The sequence below is a fragment of the Callionymus lyra genome, chromosome 2 (genome assembly GCF_982586985.1).
Source record: "Callionymus lyra chromosome 2, fCalLyr1.hap1.1, whole genome shotgun sequence".
In the NCBI taxonomy this organism is placed as follows: domain Eukaryota; kingdom Metazoa; phylum Chordata; class Actinopteri; order Syngnathiformes; family Callionymidae; genus Callionymus; species Callionymus lyra.
In genome coordinates, this window is record NC_141819.1 from 42,703,231 (window position 1) to 42,720,845 (window position 17,615).

The 17,615-nt window shown below is 43.4% G+C and overlaps 3 protein-coding genes across 8 annotated transcripts; 2 read left to right on the plus strand and 1 right to left on the minus strand.

The window, feature by feature from the left end:
• The first annotated feature begins 4,095 nt into the window (after positions 1–4,095).
• On the plus strand, positions 4,096–10,724 carry lrrc17 (leucine rich repeat containing 17). Of its 3 annotated transcripts, XM_087785341.1 has the most exons (7): positions 4,096–4,165; positions 4,544–4,866; positions 6,990–7,641; positions 7,717–8,034; positions 8,206–8,704; positions 9,148–9,303; positions 9,746–10,724. In XM_087785341.1, the coding sequence occupies exons 4-7, from the start codon at positions 7,777–7,779 to the stop codon at positions 10,174–10,176; spliced, it is 1,344 nt and encodes a 447-aa protein (XP_087641467.1). In that variant the 5' UTR covers positions 4,096–4,165; positions 4,544–4,866; positions 6,990–7,641; positions 7,717–7,776; the 3' UTR covers positions 10,177–10,724. The 3 variants fall into 3 exon arrangements, with proteins under 3 accessions (XP_087641467.1, XP_087641465.1, XP_087641466.1); XM_087785339.1 differs by lacking the exon at positions 6,990–7,641; XM_087785340.1 differs by lacking the exons at positions 4,096–4,165; positions 6,990–7,641 and having other exon boundaries at positions 4,466–4,866.
• Positions 10,322–14,341, minus strand: LOC148087177 (ras-related protein Rab-19-like). Of its 4 annotated transcripts, none has more exons than XM_087785346.1 (6): positions 14,254–14,341; positions 13,476–13,627; positions 13,045–13,289; positions 12,268–12,451; positions 11,451–11,554; positions 10,322–11,396 (listed from the first exon to the last, which is right to left on the minus strand). In XM_087785346.1, the coding sequence occupies exons 3-6, from the start codon at positions 13,237–13,239 to the stop codon at positions 11,214–11,216; spliced, it is 666 nt and encodes a 221-aa protein (XP_087641472.1). In that variant the 5' UTR covers positions 13,240–13,289; positions 13,476–13,627; positions 14,254–14,341; the 3' UTR covers positions 10,322–11,213. The 4 variants fall into 4 exon arrangements, with proteins under 4 accessions (XP_087641472.1, XP_087641471.1, XP_087641470.1 ...); XM_087785345.1 differs by having other exon boundaries at positions 13,045–13,323; XM_087785344.1 differs by having other exon boundaries at positions 13,045–13,335.
• A 1-nt stretch (position 14,342) lies between these two features.
• Positions 14,343–17,211, plus strand: LOC148087178 (tetraspanin-8-like). Its single transcript, XM_087785342.1, has 9 exons — positions 14,343–14,423; positions 14,815–14,880; positions 15,684–15,797; positions 15,909–15,983; positions 16,039–16,137; positions 16,210–16,296; positions 16,365–16,424; positions 16,489–16,572; positions 16,655–17,211. The coding sequence occupies exons 1-9, from the start codon at positions 14,343–14,345 to the stop codon at positions 16,757–16,759; spliced, it is 771 nt and encodes a 256-aa protein (XP_087641468.1). The 3' UTR covers positions 16,760–17,211.
• The last annotated feature ends 404 nt before the right edge of the window (positions 17,212–17,615 follow it).

The following is a 17,615-nucleotide window of genomic DNA, read 5'->3' on the forward strand; positions in this document are numbered from 1 at the left end:
TAGTGTTGATCCTTTGAAAACTTACAATGTAAAATTTGGCATGGTTACTTGCAAAGTAAGTAAGACTAAAGGTTCCACCAATATTTGATCATTGGATTCAGAGTCACCATTACCACCATGAAACTTTGAATAGGAAAGGGAGGGAGGTTTTTAGGCAATATTAAGTACATTTGTTACCAAATGGAAATATGGCCTGCTAAGGTTCATTATCTTTGTGTATAATTTCTTTGTTAGACTTGTTTGTTTTGGGATGAGGAACTTAAAAATAGTTGGCAGAGTAGAAATCATAATCGAGATAGAGGCCACACAAGGCTTTGATAGTTCTCAACCTCCAAGTAAAGAGAACAAATTGACAAGATTTGTTAAATCAATATAAGCCCTCCATGTTGGGGAATCGAACCCCGGTCTTCCGCTTCACAGGCGGAGATCACTCTTGACTTTTAATTCATTGATTTGAGATAAAGTCTCGTTGGAATCTTTAGTCTTTCTTTCTTTGCAACTAATCATTTTTGCTGATGATATCCAGCTCTATTGCTCATATAATCCAACTAGGCCCAGAGGTTGAGCAGCTTAATCAATTTATTGTTAGAGATCAAACAATGGCTAAGTGAAAACACTTTGCAGCTTAATTTGGACTCCAGAATAGGGATGAATCCAGGGATGAGTCAGTACATGGGTGACTTAGGCCCGGTTCCGATTCTCAATTTGAGCCCTACCACTTGGTCCTAACACTTTGTTTGCGCGTGACCGCGGAGTGCAGCCGAGACCCAATTCTACTTTCCGTGAGGGGGAGTGTTTAAACATAGTGTCAGGTGACCCTACTAGGCAAGTGAGGTCGGAGGCACACTTTAAATCCGAGTGCTGTGAAGGAGTGAGAAAAATGGTGATCCAGACTAGCCTTTCAGTACACAAATGTGAGTATTCTCGCTTTAAATCTAGTGTGTCTTCTAAGGCTAATTAAACATTATTTTCAACGATATTACATGCTAAAACACTTTTAAGAGGCACAGTGAAGGTGCTAGTTGTTTATGTCTTTTATTAAAGCCAAGTATTTTATGTGAATTATGTGACAACACTTTGTCTTAACAGTTTACCACACATCACTCATAAAAGCAAAACCATTGATAATTTCCACATTAGTTGAATTTCTGGATTATATTGTTTTTGTTGACATGTTCTCCAGGATGATGCAGAATCATGCATGGGTGGTTATGTTATGTATCATTGTTGGTTGTTTTTAGTCATTATTTGGTTGCTTTTGTGTGGGCGGTTGCCATTAGTTTTGCCCCTTAAGTTAGCAGTTACTGATCTGCGTCACAAGGGGGCGTTGTTGGGTCAGTTTGGTAGTATGGGTTGGTTGTTCCAGTTTTTCTTTTGTAGCCATTTTGTTACAAAACGAGGACAGTATTTGTGCATGTGCATTCTGTCAGAAGCTCTCTGGACACAAGACATTGTGTTCAGGTTTGTTTTCTCTCTCTCTGTTTTGTTTTCTCACATCATCGACAATGACACATCACGATCAATGACCGCCTCAGATGTCTTCTAGAGGATATGTGTTACTATCATAAAAAATCACAACAATTCAATGTAGGATTTTAGAGAAATTTATAATGGATCATTATTCATCATATTTTAACCCTCTAAGTCAAAATACATTGTCAAAGACAACAGGTTTATGCTATAGTAAGTAATTAAATAAGATTGTCAATAAAGGTCTAAGATCAATTTAAGTGACACTCAAACAAACACATTTATTTCAATTTAAATAGACTTAAAGTGCAGTTTCTGTGGTTGGCCAGCAAGAGGAGGAATCACTGTGCCTGTGTAAAGGAAGAGATGTATTTTCCCGCCACTTTATGAGTCCAGGGAGTTTTTTTAAACATCTGTGTTGCCAGCAGTGACTCAGTCTGATGCCTCCGGGGGTCTCCTGGTTGATGGTACATGTCTGCCAGTTAATTGTCTGCAGGTATGTGACCCTGCAAACTTTCACTCAGGGACACCTCACAAACGTCCCGCAGGGATTAGACTAGAATGTTTTCGTCTGTCTGGTCCAGAGCGAGAGGAACTTCCAGAGGATGAGGTGATGAGTGATGACGCGATCAATGAGGCCCTTGACACTACTAATTCAATTCCAAGACTCCAGTTCAAGTCTGCACTTGGTTTCCAGTCCAAGGCTCAAGTCTTCCTATGTTCAAAGTCTCTCTTGTACAAGTCTGGACTTGCTCTCAGGTCTAAGTCTCAACTTGCTGTCCTAGCACATTCTAGACTAGGTCTGTGGTCCAAATTTGGACCTGACCTCCAGTCTTGCTGTGTGTGAGTTTGTGTGTCTATGTATGTGACTGTGGTTGTCTTTGTCTGTGTGTGAATGAATAACACAGTTTCAGAAGATTTACTAGAAATGGCGACGACTCATCAGAACATCTGCTTTCCAGCACTGCGATAAATAAAAGTGTCTGTCTCATGTATTTCCTGACTCCCACTCACCTCATCCGCAGACTTTATCTGCTAAACACTAAACCTTGTGAATCTGGAAACAAAAGAAGGAGACCATTGAAAACTGTGACCCAACAAACAAAACAAAGTCAATTTACAGAAAAGGGTTCTGGACTGGATTTTGTGTCACATCAAGGCCCGGCCCCATTGTCCCTCATGTTGAATTAAGATCTCTTACTGAGCTCTTGTTTTAATCCACTGGGGTGTCCTGAGCCCGGCATGTTTGCAGAGCAACATTCTCGCTCTGGTTCTGTCAGACCGCTCGCTCTGTAATTATGGTTTCTGGTCTGGAATTCTGGGAGAAGCGACTGCACAACCACAGAAGCAGAGTTTCCAGATGAATCTGTGGAAAATCACAGTTTGACAGTAAAAAAGAAACTTTAACAAGAGGAAGCTTAAAAACTGCGAGACAAGCACCAGTAAACAAAAACAAACAGCAATTCAACACACAAGAAACCCAGAAAAAATACTTTTGAAAAAAAAAAAACAACCTTTATATTGACGCCTCCAATCATTTAATTTGTCCAGACTTTTGCAACAAGAACTGTCACTCTTGAGAGTGCATCTCACTCCCGAAACAACCTAATTCCCAAAATGTGACTCACTCTAAAAAACAGCTTAATTACCATCCACAGACTCACTCTCAAAATTGTCTTGCTCTTAGAACGTCTAATAAACAATCTAAGGTAAGGTAAAACTTTATTGATCCAGGTCAAAATTGTTTGACTCTAAAAACTCTCACTCTTAAAATAAGATTTTCCCCTTATGAAAACATAAACATTTCAAATCCGTCTTACTCCTATCATACCTTTAAAAAATGCTTTGCTCACACTTCTGGTCTGGACATGAAATAGAATGATCAACTACTCATATAACAATAGAAATAAACTGTAGACGCTCTCTGCTATTTTGATTTTCCAGGACTTTGGTGAATCCTGGATTTATTTAGTGGAAACAATATGTTCATTCATGATGTTGGTTTTACTAGAATGCAGCAATTGTCTCAGACCATCTCTGTTCGCTAACACTTGGCTTACTGTTAGTGTGGTGCTGCCGATTGTCACAATAATAGCTTACTCAACACAGTCTCACTCTTAACTACTCTTAAATGTTTGTTAAACACACAATCTGCCAGACTTGTGCTGCTGATGGGTTTTATTATTACCTCCACATCCTCCCTCCAGGGGATTCAGCCGCTTCCACTTATGACACACACACACACACTCACACGAGCTGACATAAACACACCACTCTCATACAAACAAACATAAACAATAACTCTCACAAAAACATACACACACATTGATCACATTCACTGACACACACATTCAACAAATGTGAGGGAGGAAGACAGGGATTATAGAGTGGATGAAGTGTACAGGAGGAGCAGGAAAACCTGGCTTGTCCATGCAATAGACAATGCATGAGTTATGAGCTGAATCTGGTTCTGATGAAAGAAAGACACAATTTCGAAAACATTAACTGTAACATAGAGGTTGCCGTTTATTAATGGTGTAGTCTGTGATGTCACACAATTTCACCAACCATCTGAAGGGGGCGCTGTGGTGCTCCCACTTTCATCACTACTTTGTAGAAAAAGAACAACTTGTTAGCAACTCAAGTTATGCGTCATGATTATATGTGTGTTAATTTGTGAGTTTGTGTGTGACAGGTAAGTGTGGGTTTATGTGTGATATTTCTGTGCCAATTGTGTGTGTCAAGGCAATGTTTTGGTTTCTGTGTAGTTTTGTTTTCAAAGTGTCTGTGTTGATGTTTGGGTTTGTATGTGACTTGTGTTTATCAATGTATGGGTATGTTTGCAACATGTTTCTTTCAATGTGTGGGTTTCAGGTCTGGTTTATGTGTGACGTGTGTGTGTTAATGTGCGGGCTTGTTTGCGACATGTGTGTATGTAAGTGTGTTTTTTTGTATGACATCTGTGCGTGTTAATGTGTGGGGTTGTGAGTGAAATGTGAGTTTTAATGTATGCCACATGTGTTTTTAATGTGCTTAAAGACTCAGTGTAACTTTTCTCTTTGTCTCTTTACAGTGATCCAGCTGAGTGGGTGAAAAGCGAGACGATACTAGGAGGGAGGAGGAGAGAGGGAGGGAGGGAGGTTGAGCCATGGAGGTTTAAGTGATGGAGAGAGAGAGTGGGAGAGTGAGACTCAAGAGAATGAGACACTGAGGAGGTCACGAGAGGAGAGAGAGAGATAAAGAGTGGAGAAGAAGAGAGAGAGGAGGAGGAGCGAGCCAGAGAGAGAGAGTGCTGACTCGGCTCTGGCAGTTTGTTCTCGACTTGGACGACACGCTCATGACAGAATCAGGATCCCGGGGCTGAAGGTCCAAGTGGACGAACGAGACTCTGGACAGGTAAGACCGAGCCACCAACCATAAACCCTGGTCTCTTCAGAGGTTGCAGGCTTGAATCCCTTTACATGCAGCCGTCGGTGTTTGTGTCTTTGGAAGAAAGAAAAGTTGTTGAATGAAGTCACATGACCGGCAGGTTACACAAACATCTGTAATCGTTCCCAGATGTGATGAAGGTCCAGGAACACGCAGCAACGTCAGCAGCTTTACCTCCTGCAAACTGCTGTGTGGTTTCTTAGAGTGTGTGGGGGGTTGTTCTGAGTGCAATTACATGTGTGTATCAGAGGTGTGTGAACATCTTGAAATGAATGTATTTTTGTAAGGGCGGTTATCTGTCTCTGTGTGTCTGTGCTTGTGTGTTATGTCTGTTGGTGTGTGGGGTTTTTTTTGCGTGGGGGACTTGGTGAACAGCAGTAGGAATTTGTGGCAGACTCGTCAGCTGCTGTACTGGGCTCACAGTGCCAATGGGCTCACTTTGCCATTCAATATTTCCGGGAGCGGAAAAAACTGAATGTGGTGGAAAAGTACACATTGTGGCGGTCTGAAGGTGGTGGGGTGAAGGACTCAATGTGGTGGTCTAAAGAAGGTCAGGTGAAGGACTGAATGTGGTGGTCTGCCAACATAAAAAAATTCCTATGTTGAGTTTACAACAAGGGCAATAGAAGTTTCTGAATGTGGTGGGATTAATTGGCTGAATGTGGTGATCTAAAGTTCTGAATGTGGGATGCAGCCTCTGCAAAAGAATCCCACAGATTGTGAAAGTACTTGTGCTCCTCGTCCTGAGGGTCTAAGAACTTTCCCTGGGTCAGAGTTAGAAGTGACCTCAGAAATTCTCTTAGGTTCTCTGTAACACCTTTGAAATGCGTGTTGCTGTCAGTCCCACCCTTTAAATCCACCTCCAGTTGTAAATCAAAAAGTTTTGTCAAAATGAGAAATAAATATTAAGATGAGATTCCGAGGTCAGAGGTCATCCGGCAGTGTGTTTGTTGGACGACGTCCTCCCGAGTCATTCTTCACAATTGTGCTGCAGCACAGTTCTGTTGCTGGGGGTCGGTTTTGTTTCTGCAGCTTGTTTCAGTTGATGGTTCTACTATCAGAACAGTAGCAGGCTTGTCCTGCAGGGATCCCCCCCCTTCGTCCCCCCTTACACTGACCCGGCCAGTGAGCCCGGAAGAGTGTGCGACCACAAAAGCAGCCATGCGGTCTGTGTGTCTGCTATTTAGTGGTCCAGTTACATTCCTTGTTCTGATGGTCAGAGAACTGTGCTCCTGTCGAATGAAACATGGACCACTCCCTGTCTGTGTGTCAGTCAACCTTGTATCACTCTATGACCTCTAATGGCAAAAAAAAAGGGGCGACATAGCTCAGATGGTAGAGTGGTTGGCTGCAGTCCAAAAGGTTGCAGGTTCAATCCCAGCTCCAGACAAGCTTGTGTCGTTGTGTCCCTGAGCAAGACACTTTACCCTGATTGCTCCTGATGGTGAACTTGGCGCAAGTGTGCAGCCTACTCCCATCAGTATGTGTGAATGGCTGTAAAAAGCACTACCGATTTTCCCCTCGCGGGACTAATTAGGGATTCTAAAAAAAAAAAAAAAAAAATATGAGTCAATGATGTCATAACGGTGAGCTGCTCTGTATGGCTGTGACTGGCCTGTTGTCATGACGTGGTGGTGCCGAGGTCAGTTCAGCATTTGAGTTCATATCAGTGGCCCATCAGATGCCCAGACCAGCCAGCACATCAAAGTCTCCTGTGAACATTTAGTTTTGTGGGTCAGCAACTGGTCTGGAAGACTAATTCTGCAGTGAGGTGAACCACAGGGAGGGTTCTGCCTTTATTTAGCAGAGGAAGAGGAGCTCATGTTGCACACTTAAAAAAAGAATATGACTTGAGAGTCCAGACTGAGATCCAGTGATGTCTCCTTCAAACTAACAACAACCTGCTAGTTGGTCCACTGGTGATCTGTAGTAGGAGATGGATGCTAGAGCAGAACCAGCAATGAGTGCAGGCTGAGCAGCACCAGATGGATCCGAAATAGAGAAAAAGAGAAGCCTTCTTTCTGCCAGCTCCACCTGAATACACTATCAAAGTCGTCAACACACACTATGTTTTGATTTGCCGTCTGCAGAAAACATGGTGGCGTTTGATGTGAGGAAGAGACAAAGATTGATGGACTGGAAAGATTCCGATCTGGACCTTCACAGAACAGCTGCTGTGACACTTATGTTCCACTGTGAGACTGCAGGAGGCAGTGATTCATGCATGTGTGATGTGTGTTTTTCTGTGCGTGTGCATGCATGGGTGTAACTGTGTTGCCTTGGGGACTGGTTTGCGAGTGATACATCAGTGTTGTCATGGTGATGATTTTATTAGGGATACATCAGAGTTGCCATGGTGACTAGTTGGTGAGGGATACATCAGTGTTGTCATGGTAACTAGTTTGTGAGTGACACATCAGTGTGGTCATGGTGACGTGTTTGTGAGTAGCACATCATTGTTGTCACGGTGATGAATAATACATCAGTGTTGTCATGGTGATGCCTGTGATGGATACAGCAGTGTTGTCATGTAATGACTGTAAGTAATACAACAGTGTGACGGTTTTGTGAAAGGCACATCAGTGTTGTCATTGTTGATGGGTTTGTGATTGATTCATCAGTGTTCTCATGGTGATGAGTTTTTGAGTGACACATAAGTGTCGTCTTGCTGATGAATTTGTGAGTGATACTTCAATGTTGCCATGGTGAGTAGTTTTGGAATGATACATCAGTGTTGTCATGGTGAGTAGTTTGAGTGACACATCAGTGTTGTCATAGTAACAAGTGTGTGACTGATCTGTTTACTCACCTCTGCAGCTCTTCCTGGCCTAACCAGCCTTCATTCCTCCATCGGGTGAATCCTGCAGGTCTGCAATCATGCGCCTCTTGGTCTTCCTGCTCTTGCTGCTCCTCCTGCAGTCAGTGGAGCTTCAGCGGGCCTTTAGGTCTCGGCCGTATTCAGGGAGGAGGGCACGGGGTCGGGCTGGCCTCATGAGACGTCAGACACAGGAGTGTAAGGAGTATGTGGAGGCTGGGGAGAAGTACCTGGACTGTATGGACCGACAACTAACCGGTGTCATGCCCGGCTGGCCTACTGACATCCAACATTTGCTACTCGCTCGGAACCACATCCAGGTGAGACTGGACCTCCGTTCTACATTCTTAATGTGTGTCATTTTTACTTGGCTCCTACTTGAAAGCTTGCATTGGAGCAAAGTGACCTCTGGTTGACAAGATCCAACAGTAAAAATAATTAAGTCATCATGTAGACTGACATAATGGCTGACGCTGGTGTTTCTCCTCCAGGTCTTAAGGGACAACATGTTCTCTCAGTTTGCTCAGCTTAAGAGTCTAGACCTGCAGCAGAACGAGATCTCGCGGATCGAAGACGGTGCATTCAATGGCCTGTCTGGGCTCACCACGCTGCTTCTGCAGCACAACAGACTGACCACCACTTCAGAGGAGGTTCTGCTGCCCCTGCCGCACCTGACATACCTCCGCATATATGACAACCCCTGGACCTGCCGCTGCCCGCTGGACAGTCTGATTAGAACCCTGCAGGTGCCCAGCAACAGAAACCTGGGGAACTATGCCAAGTGTTCCGAGCCGCAGGAGCTGAGAGGCAGCAAGCTGAAGAAGCTGAACGTGGACTTGCTATGTTCCAGGGAAAACCAGGTGGAGAAGAGACCCGGAATCAGCTCCGTAGGCCAAACCAGACCTCCACTTGTGCATGTGAAGCCAGACTACACGTCCAAGTGTCACACCTACATGTTCCCCAAACCTCAGTTGGACTGCAGCAGCAAAGGTATATCTCTCTTCTGGACCTTAATCCTCCACAGCACTTGCTTCACACAGACTTAGTAACTGCAACACAAAGAGCACTTTCATCCTTACTTGGTTCCAAAAAAAAGTTAAAATCTCACAATCGTCGCCTGTTTCCCAAAAAACTGCTGCAGGACTTTCACACGTACTTTTCCGCCTCTGACTGAATGAAGTCTTTATCTTGATCGGATATTTCAGAAGGTCTGTAGATTCTTAGATACTCAGCACTTTTTGGGTTCTGGAAAATCCGGGATGTGTCATTTACTTTTATCTGCCAAGGAACATTTCTGATTGTTTTCAGTGGATCTGTGAGGTCAGCTGAATCTGAACCATCTTCTTGCAAAACGTTCGACATGGAAACAAGTATCATAACAAATCTACACAATACAGCATCACGGTCTTTTACACACACAATTCTCTCGGCAGATCTGACGAGTGTTCCGGCTGATGTTCCCATCGACATAGTAAAGATCGATCTGTCCAGGAACAAGATCAACCGTCTACCTCCGAAACACTTTGTGCTGAGCAAAGATCTGAAGCTGCTGAACCTGAGCTGGAACTCGCTGCAACACATTGACACAGGTCAGTGCTTTATGTCCACCCTGCCACAGGGGACTGTAGTGGGGCTGGTCAGGGTTCCATATGCGCTGTTTGTCCAGCGCATATGCGCGAGAGGAATACCTTATCTATGATTATTATATAAATTACCGATCATAGATAAATTACTATAATTATTTCATTTAGTTAAAAGAAATGAGGACGTTAACGTCTATGGGTTTACAGTGTCAGCTTTAATTGGCATTGAAAAAAGCTATATCTGTATGTACAGGAAATTTTGATTGAGAAGAATCACAATATAAATAGGTGAAAGTAATTAAAAGAAAGTATATAATACATATAATAATATTATAAATTATTTAATTTAGTTCATGGAATGAATAGTTTTATTGTTAAAAAGCTTGAATCTATTAGATTAGGTTGATAACAGCAAACATCACATCAGTTTTTTTTTTTCTGTTCCCAGCTGCCTTCAAGGGTCTGCTGTACCTGCGGGAACTGGACTTGTCAAACAACAGGCTGCGTCACTTCCAGTATGGAGTCCTGGAGGACTTGTATTACCTGCGCAGGTTAAGACTGGACCATAACCCCTGGACCTGCGACTACAGCATCCACTACCTGGTCTACTGGCTCAAGCACCATCCCGGTGTCGCACACTCGGGGCTCTTCTGTTCCAGCCCGGCCGAGTTCCGGGGTTGGAGAGTCGAGGACTACGTGAAGACCTACAACGGCGAGTGCCCTAAAGACCGCCAGACGGGGGCGACAGACAAGACGGGTCATGGGGGAGCAGGTGACAACGAACCCCAGGAAGTGACCAGGGAGACGACGGAGGAACAACATCCTGGACCGCTGAAGAACACCAAACACAAGAAATTTGAAATAATCCAACTGCGTTAGAAACAAATGTATCCACTTGATCTAAAGAGTCTATCGATGGACTCCAACTAAATGTCAGCACCCATCACACCAGCAAAAACACACAACAGACGCTGGAGTGGAAACATGAAGGTCTTTAGAGCAACTTGGAAGCAATCAAAATAGCAACCATTGAAATTTTTTATTCATTTTACATTTTGAATTCTTATTTTAATAGAAGCAAATTTGTGTGACCTGCCAAACAAGACCATCACACGTCTCACTGTACATCTCAGGGGCTCCCAAGTCACTTGAGGACTTCACTGAGCACGCTAAGAACCTCTTCTACTGACTCGACTGTCTCAGGACTTTTCCCACTCGTGTCGGGTTTTTTCTGTTACCTGGATTACCGCTCGTGTTGACACAGCTGTAGACAAATCACCTGTCAACACGGCGGCTTAAGGATTTCTTATAAGTCATACTTAAATCCTCTGTTCTTTCTTCTCTTTTTTGACTTCCTTCAAATATGTTCTCACGAGCCAGAAGATGTGCGACATTTGCAATAAATAAAACGTCTGGCTGTCCTGCTAGACTAGGACTGCTCATTCATCACACACACTCACACACGTACACGCTCCCTCTTACTCTAACACACATACTCACTAACGCGCATATCATTGTTATTTCTATTGATCACATTTTCAACAGTTTATTTGAATACTTAAACCTAATTTAACACCAAAAGCTGACACTTTGATCTGAACTGTCTGATTGTGTCAGTCACAGAACTTAAATAAGAATTCACAGTCTGTCGGGAGACAGAGTCTCGGGTGTTGGCGCTGTTTAAAACCTTTAAAAACAAGATTATAATTAACCAGTTGGGCATGGTATCGGTGCTCTGGCGCCTCCTTCTGGTCTTCGCTGGCAAAACAAGGACCTTAGAGGTTCTTTGAAGCCTTGAGCAAGAAGTATAAACTTCTTATAAGTCATGGCCCCTCGAGGTCTGAGCAGAACCTCAGTCTCCCACCTGAGTCCCCCACAAAGATATTCTTCTGTGGGGCCACGTGATCTGTGAAGCATCAACAGCAAGTCTTCTTCTCCGGGGGCGTGTAGGCCGCTCCATTCACTGGCCGGGAGTTGGAGCGCAGCAGGAACCCTGGCATGCCGTAACTCTCTGACTCCCTCTGCTGGACATGCAGGCCATTACGGGACAGAAGCTCTCGGGCCATCATCATGAAGGCTTCTTCCACGTTCTGACTCTCCTGAATGGACACAACAGCTGTGACAACCATCACTCAGGTGAGCTTTAGACTCACCTTAGCAGAGGTTTCCAAGGCTGCCAGAATTCCTCGTTCGTTGGCCAGAGTGCAGGCCTCTTCAAACGGGACCTCGCGCTCCTCCTCCAGGTCACACTTGTTTCCTTCAGAAATGCCAAATTACTCATTTAAAAACGAAGACATCTAGTTTCCTATGAAGTTATATAAGTTCAGTCAGAATGTTGGAAAACCTAAAACCTTGGATTTATTTTACTGTATATTATTTGATTATTGAGAAATCTATCTATCTATCTATATTGAAAGTTTTAAATATATATGCATTCTTGATTTTTTAAAATTTACATTTAATAATTATATTAAAGGTTAATAATCGCAAGACCAAAATGTTTATTTTTTCATAATGTATCAATTTCAAATGTTTCATATCCTAATTCCAATAATTCATAGATACAATAAATTAAAATCCCCCTCTTCAAAGCCTTTCAAATTCAGAATTATCTGGCACTATAATACCAAAATATTATTATTTATTAAAAAAAGCTATGGATTAAAAAAATGAAAACATTTCTTTTTAAATGATTGAAATTAGAATATCAAAATCTATGTTTCAAAAATTGAATTGTTTAAAGAAAAAACGAATTCAACCTTATTATATAAAAATTATCAAATTCAAGGAAAACAAATTCAACCTTTAAAAATACAAATGATTGAATGTCATTATGAAAATAATATTAAATACTTGAATATACATGTAAATAAAAATTCTAAGCTTCAAAAATGTTAAATACAACATTGAATATTCTGATGTTACTGTTATACTTTAATGGTGTCCTCTTGTTGAGACAGACACACTCACCAATCAGAACCAGAACCACATTATTGGCGCCATAAAGTTCCACTTCATGGATCCAGCCATTCACTGACTCAAAGGTGGGGCGGCGAGTGATGTCGTAGGTGATCATAGCACCATGGGCACTGCGGTAGTAGCTCTGAGTGATAGTGCGAAAACGCTCCTGGCCGGCTGTGTCCCACACCTGGATCTGAACACAGACAATGTTTTTTATTGGTCATATCAAACCCCCTGATCAGACACACACACCTGCCAGCATCAGGCAGAACCTGTCGGACCAGTCTTGGGTTCTCACACCAGCTTGACTGGTTTTGGACTAAAACTGATTCACCTTGGTACAGTTTTAAACAACCACTTTTTTCAAGACTGAATGCACTGATGTAACTCATGAAGATGACCAAGTGACAGTACTTTTTTAGAGAGACAACGCTGAACAAGATAATGTCTTGAATCTTTAGAGAAGCTTGCTGGACAGTGAAGCTGCTGACTTTACTAAAGCTGCCTGTTTCGCTGTCATGACATGGGTCAAAAACATCGGATGGGTCGGGGGATCGTCGGGGAAGGTCAACATTGAATAGACGACAGTAGAGAATTTCTCCAGGTAAAGCAGAAGTAGAGTCAACTGCAAATGAACATCTCTCAGCAGCAACAGCTGCCACGAACACCCTGACATGTTGCAGGCACTTTACAAGTAAAACTTACTTACTTACTTAATGAGGTCATCACAAGTGATGATGTCATCAGGCATCTCTTATTATGATTTCATTTCTGGCATGAACTGACCTTGACCTTGTTGCCGTCGATGTCCAGCGTCCGGACGGTGAAGTCCACTCCAATGGTGTTCTGCTGTCGCTCTGAGAAGGAGCCCGACTTGAAGTTCTGCACCACACAAGTCTTGCCCACGTTGGAGTCTCCGATTAAGATGATTTTGAAAAGGAAGTCGAATGTGTCGTCGTGCTCTGGTCCTGGACTCTGCATGGTGGTCAGCAGCTGCTCTCTCAGGTGGCCCGCAAGAGTCTGACTTCAGGCTGTTTGATTCGGTTAGATGAGTCCACATGGAGCCTGAAAAACCAGCTCCAGAGTGACGTTTGTCAACATGTTAATGTTGTGGAAAAGTTCACTTTCAGCTTCACAAGTCAGAGAAGTCTGGGACTCCACTTGTGTCTGAGTCAACTTCAGATGTGTTAAGTGGAGAAAGTCCAGAAGAAACTCACAAGTTTGATAGAATCAGAAATGGTTTCCTGCAGCGTCTGTGGATCCACCTGACGTCCTGCTGTGTCTCTCTCTCTCTCTCTCTCTCACACCAACAACAATCCAGTCCTACCTGTTCCTGACGACAGGCCACGCCCCCTGATGGCATGGCATTCTGGGAAAAAGAGTTAAATGAGAGGAGACTCATGGACTACACACCACTATAAAGTTAATAATAATAATACATAGGCGTTGTGTGGTTCCTTATTTTGTCCATATTGATTGACGACAATTGTGTAGTTGCATTTGTGCTGTTTTTAATATTGCGTTTAAAATGACTTTTGAACATAAAAAAAGCAATATAATTTTGACAAATGTGTTTGATACTTTTCCCCGTGCTTTGTTTATTTTGAAAATAAACAAATAAATAAATATATACATTTATTTCATGATTGCATTATAATAATAATAATAATAATAATAATAATAATAATAATAATAATAATAATTATTATTATTATTATTATTATTATTATTATTATTATTATTATTATTATTATATTATTATCATTGTAATTACTGTTGTTCTTATTATTGTATAATTGCAATCGTTGTTGTTGTAATTATTAACTGAAAAATCACCATCTACAGAGACAACATCTAGAGCTCAGAGAAGCATCACTGTTTCCGGAATTTAAAGCGGTTGGTGAGGGGTTTTTTTATATACGAAGCACCGCCTCTGCTTCTCGCGATACTTCCCTTGTCCTCCTTGAAAATCGATTCTCCTTGATTCCAACATACTTGCCGCTGCACCTGAAGGCATCATCGCGGTGTGTCGATGCTGCCCATCACCCGCCAGTAGTCCCCGTGTTAGCGAGGCAGGCGGCAGGATGCAGAGGAACGCGGTGATCGTGGTCGCGGACAAGACGAGCCTGAAGCGGCCGTTCATCTTCGCCTGTGCGGTCAACACGGTGAGTGTCTGCAGCGGGGCTCCGCGGAGCAGCATCCTGGAGGCCTGAAGCCTCCCCTGGGGAGTAGATGCGGCGAGGCTCGCTGCTTATCTTGGTTCACCCACACAAACGCACGCATGCACAGATGCATACACGCACACAATTGTTTTTTATCTTATATGAGGACGCAGCGCATTGGCCACGGTGGGGCAGCAGTGAGCCGAAATCGTTTTTTTTTATCATTAATACATCAATTACATCCGGGCTGTAATATAATATGAAATGATACATAAACACTTTTTTAATGGCCATTCTATTATAAGTATATTACTTTACAAAAGTTGAGGTTGTTCAGGTTGGTATGTCTTCTTGATAAAACATGAAACTTACCACTGTGCCCTGGTGTCTTCAGGCTCTTTGCTTCTTCCTGTTGACAATGACAGCTGCTGGTCACCGCGATCTGCTTCAGGCTGGACAGGTGAGATTAACCCGAGCAACGTTTGTCACGTTTCCATCCTCCCACCAGTGTGGTATTCTAAAGTTATTGTTTGCCATGAACACTAATCTATACCTCACACTCTCATTACTATGACAACACTAATGTGTCACTCTTACACTTTTCATCCTGTCAACACTAATGTGTCCCTCACACTCTTGTCACTATGACAACATTGTTGTGTCCCTCAATCTTGTCACTATGACAACATTGTTGTGTCCCTCACTCTTGTCACTATGACAACACTGATGTGTCCCTCACACACTCATCACCATGGCAACACTGATGTATCACTCACACACTCCTCAATATGACAACACTTATGTGTTAACCCCACACTTGTCACCATGACAACACTAATGTGTCCTTCACACTCTCATTATGACAACACAAATTTGTCCCTCACACACTTATCACTATGACAACACTAGTGTGTCACTCACACACTCCTCAATATGACAACACTAATGTGTCCCTCACACTCTTGTCACAACTCTTGACACTATGACAACATTGGTGTGTCCCTCACACTTGTCACCACGGCAACACTAATGTGTCACTCACAAACTGTCACCATGACAACAGGAATGTGACACTCACACACTTGTCACCACAACAACACTAATGTGTCACAAATTGTCACCATGACAACAGGAATGTGACACTCACAAGCTGTCACCTTGACAACAGGAATGTGACACTCACAAGCTGTCACCCTGACTACACTGTGTCACTCACGCACTTCTCCACTTCAACATCGAAACAGAAATGCTTTGTTTCTCCAGCTGGTGTCTCACGGGTCACTGGTGGTCCTCTACTTGTTGGAGGCCGGTTGTCTCCTGCTGTCGGTGCTGGGAGTGTTCGGGGCCTGCTGGGGGAAGAGATGTTGTCTAATCCTGGTGAGAAACTAGATTTACAAACTGATTTGATGAGCCAGGACTCCTCAGGTGAATGTAAGAGGATGTGGACATGAGCTGGCTCTCAATGTTTGTTCTGTGTTGTGTTTGTAGTTTGCAGCAGGGATGGCAGCAGCGAGTCAGACTATCATCATCAAGACAGCCCTCAGTTATCGAGACATCTACGAGGTAAGCTTATACAAACACTTCAGTCTACGACACACGATTGACCACTTGTTCACAGTCAGGAGTTGTCAGAGAGGAGATGAAGCTGCTGTCCATGATGCCTCTGAGTGGACCGAGAAGAACTAACAGAACCCTGCTGCACAGCATCCAAGCACATGTGAGAGCACCACCTACATTGTCAACTGACTGCAGGAGGAGGATGAAAGTGTGCAACTTTTTTGTTCTATAGTTTAAGTGTTGTGGTCTAGTGGACGGCTACAAGGACTGGGGTCCGACCATCCCGGCGTCCTGCCACTGCCAGAGTCCTGGAAATTGTGTAAGTGTTGTGAGTTATTTTACTTTGAAGGCCAGCAGGAAGTACAACTGATCTAACTCTTCTGACAGATACGTCTGAGGGGCGTGGCTACACTGGGAGCTCCAAAGAACCAGTACGTGTATCAGGAGGTGAGCTGGTTCTGCTGAGCCTCAGTCTGACAGAGATTAATGTGGATCTGCTATGTCCCTGCAGGCATGTCTGCCCATCTATGTGTCGGCTCTGAAGCGAGGCTTCTCTCTGGCCATGGGCATCAAGTTCGGGAGTGGAATCTTCTGGGCAAGTATTCATATTGTTCGTTTTTTGGACCAGGATTGGAGTGCACGTCCAGGACTGGAGCTAACGTTCTTTTCTTCTGCAGGTGGTTCTGATGATGATGAGCATGAAGCTGATGGTCCAGATGAAGCGGAAGCAGAAGTTCTTGTCTCTGATTCAGTCCAACAGATACGTTCCGGGAGCATTCTGATCTGCTGCCATGAAAACCACATACACACGACACTGTCTCTGAAACTTTCATTCTGATAATCCAGACGTCCACTATCTTACTGCATGTGAACAACCCGACGTGACGTTTGTAAATATTTCAACAATGTTTCAAATCAATCTCAAATGGCTGTCAACTGCAAGGTGACGTGGTCCTTCCAACACAAGAGCAGTAACCGAGTCATTCATGCACTTTTTTGACGTCAGCCACTCTCTGAGGAGCTCATCTTCATGCACACCGATGGTCTTCCTGCTGAAGCTCAGCTTTGGCCCCACACTGACACTTGAACTGGAGCTGCTGCTGCTCGGTCTGGACCCACGACCGTAGCACTTTTGACCAATATTGCCTATGAATATGTTGCTAAGTACTTTGCAGATTACTGTACCTTTATATTGTCCAACACTGTAAATATCAATAAATTGTATTTAATCTTCCACCCAAAGTATTTTGTACACTTGTATTCCAGTGAGTCAGGTGAGATGATGACTTACAGGCTGGTGCTCATTTCAAACTGCTTTAACCCTCTCTCCTGACACCTGCTGTTAATCTTCTCTCCTGCTGAAGTCTCTTTCCTGACACCAATTACTCCTCTCCTCCTTTAACTCTTCTCTCCGGCTGTGACTTCTCTCACCTACTAACTTGTCTCTCCTGACATCCTCTGTGACTCCACTGCCCTCATTCAACTCCTCATTCAACTCCTCTCGCCTTCTGCAGTGACTCCTCTCTCCTGCTAACTAATCTGTTCTGACACCTGCCTTGACTCCTCTCTTCTGCTGTGACTGCTTTCTCCTTTTGTGTCTCTTCTCTCCTCCTGTGTCTCCTCTCTTCTGTAACTCCT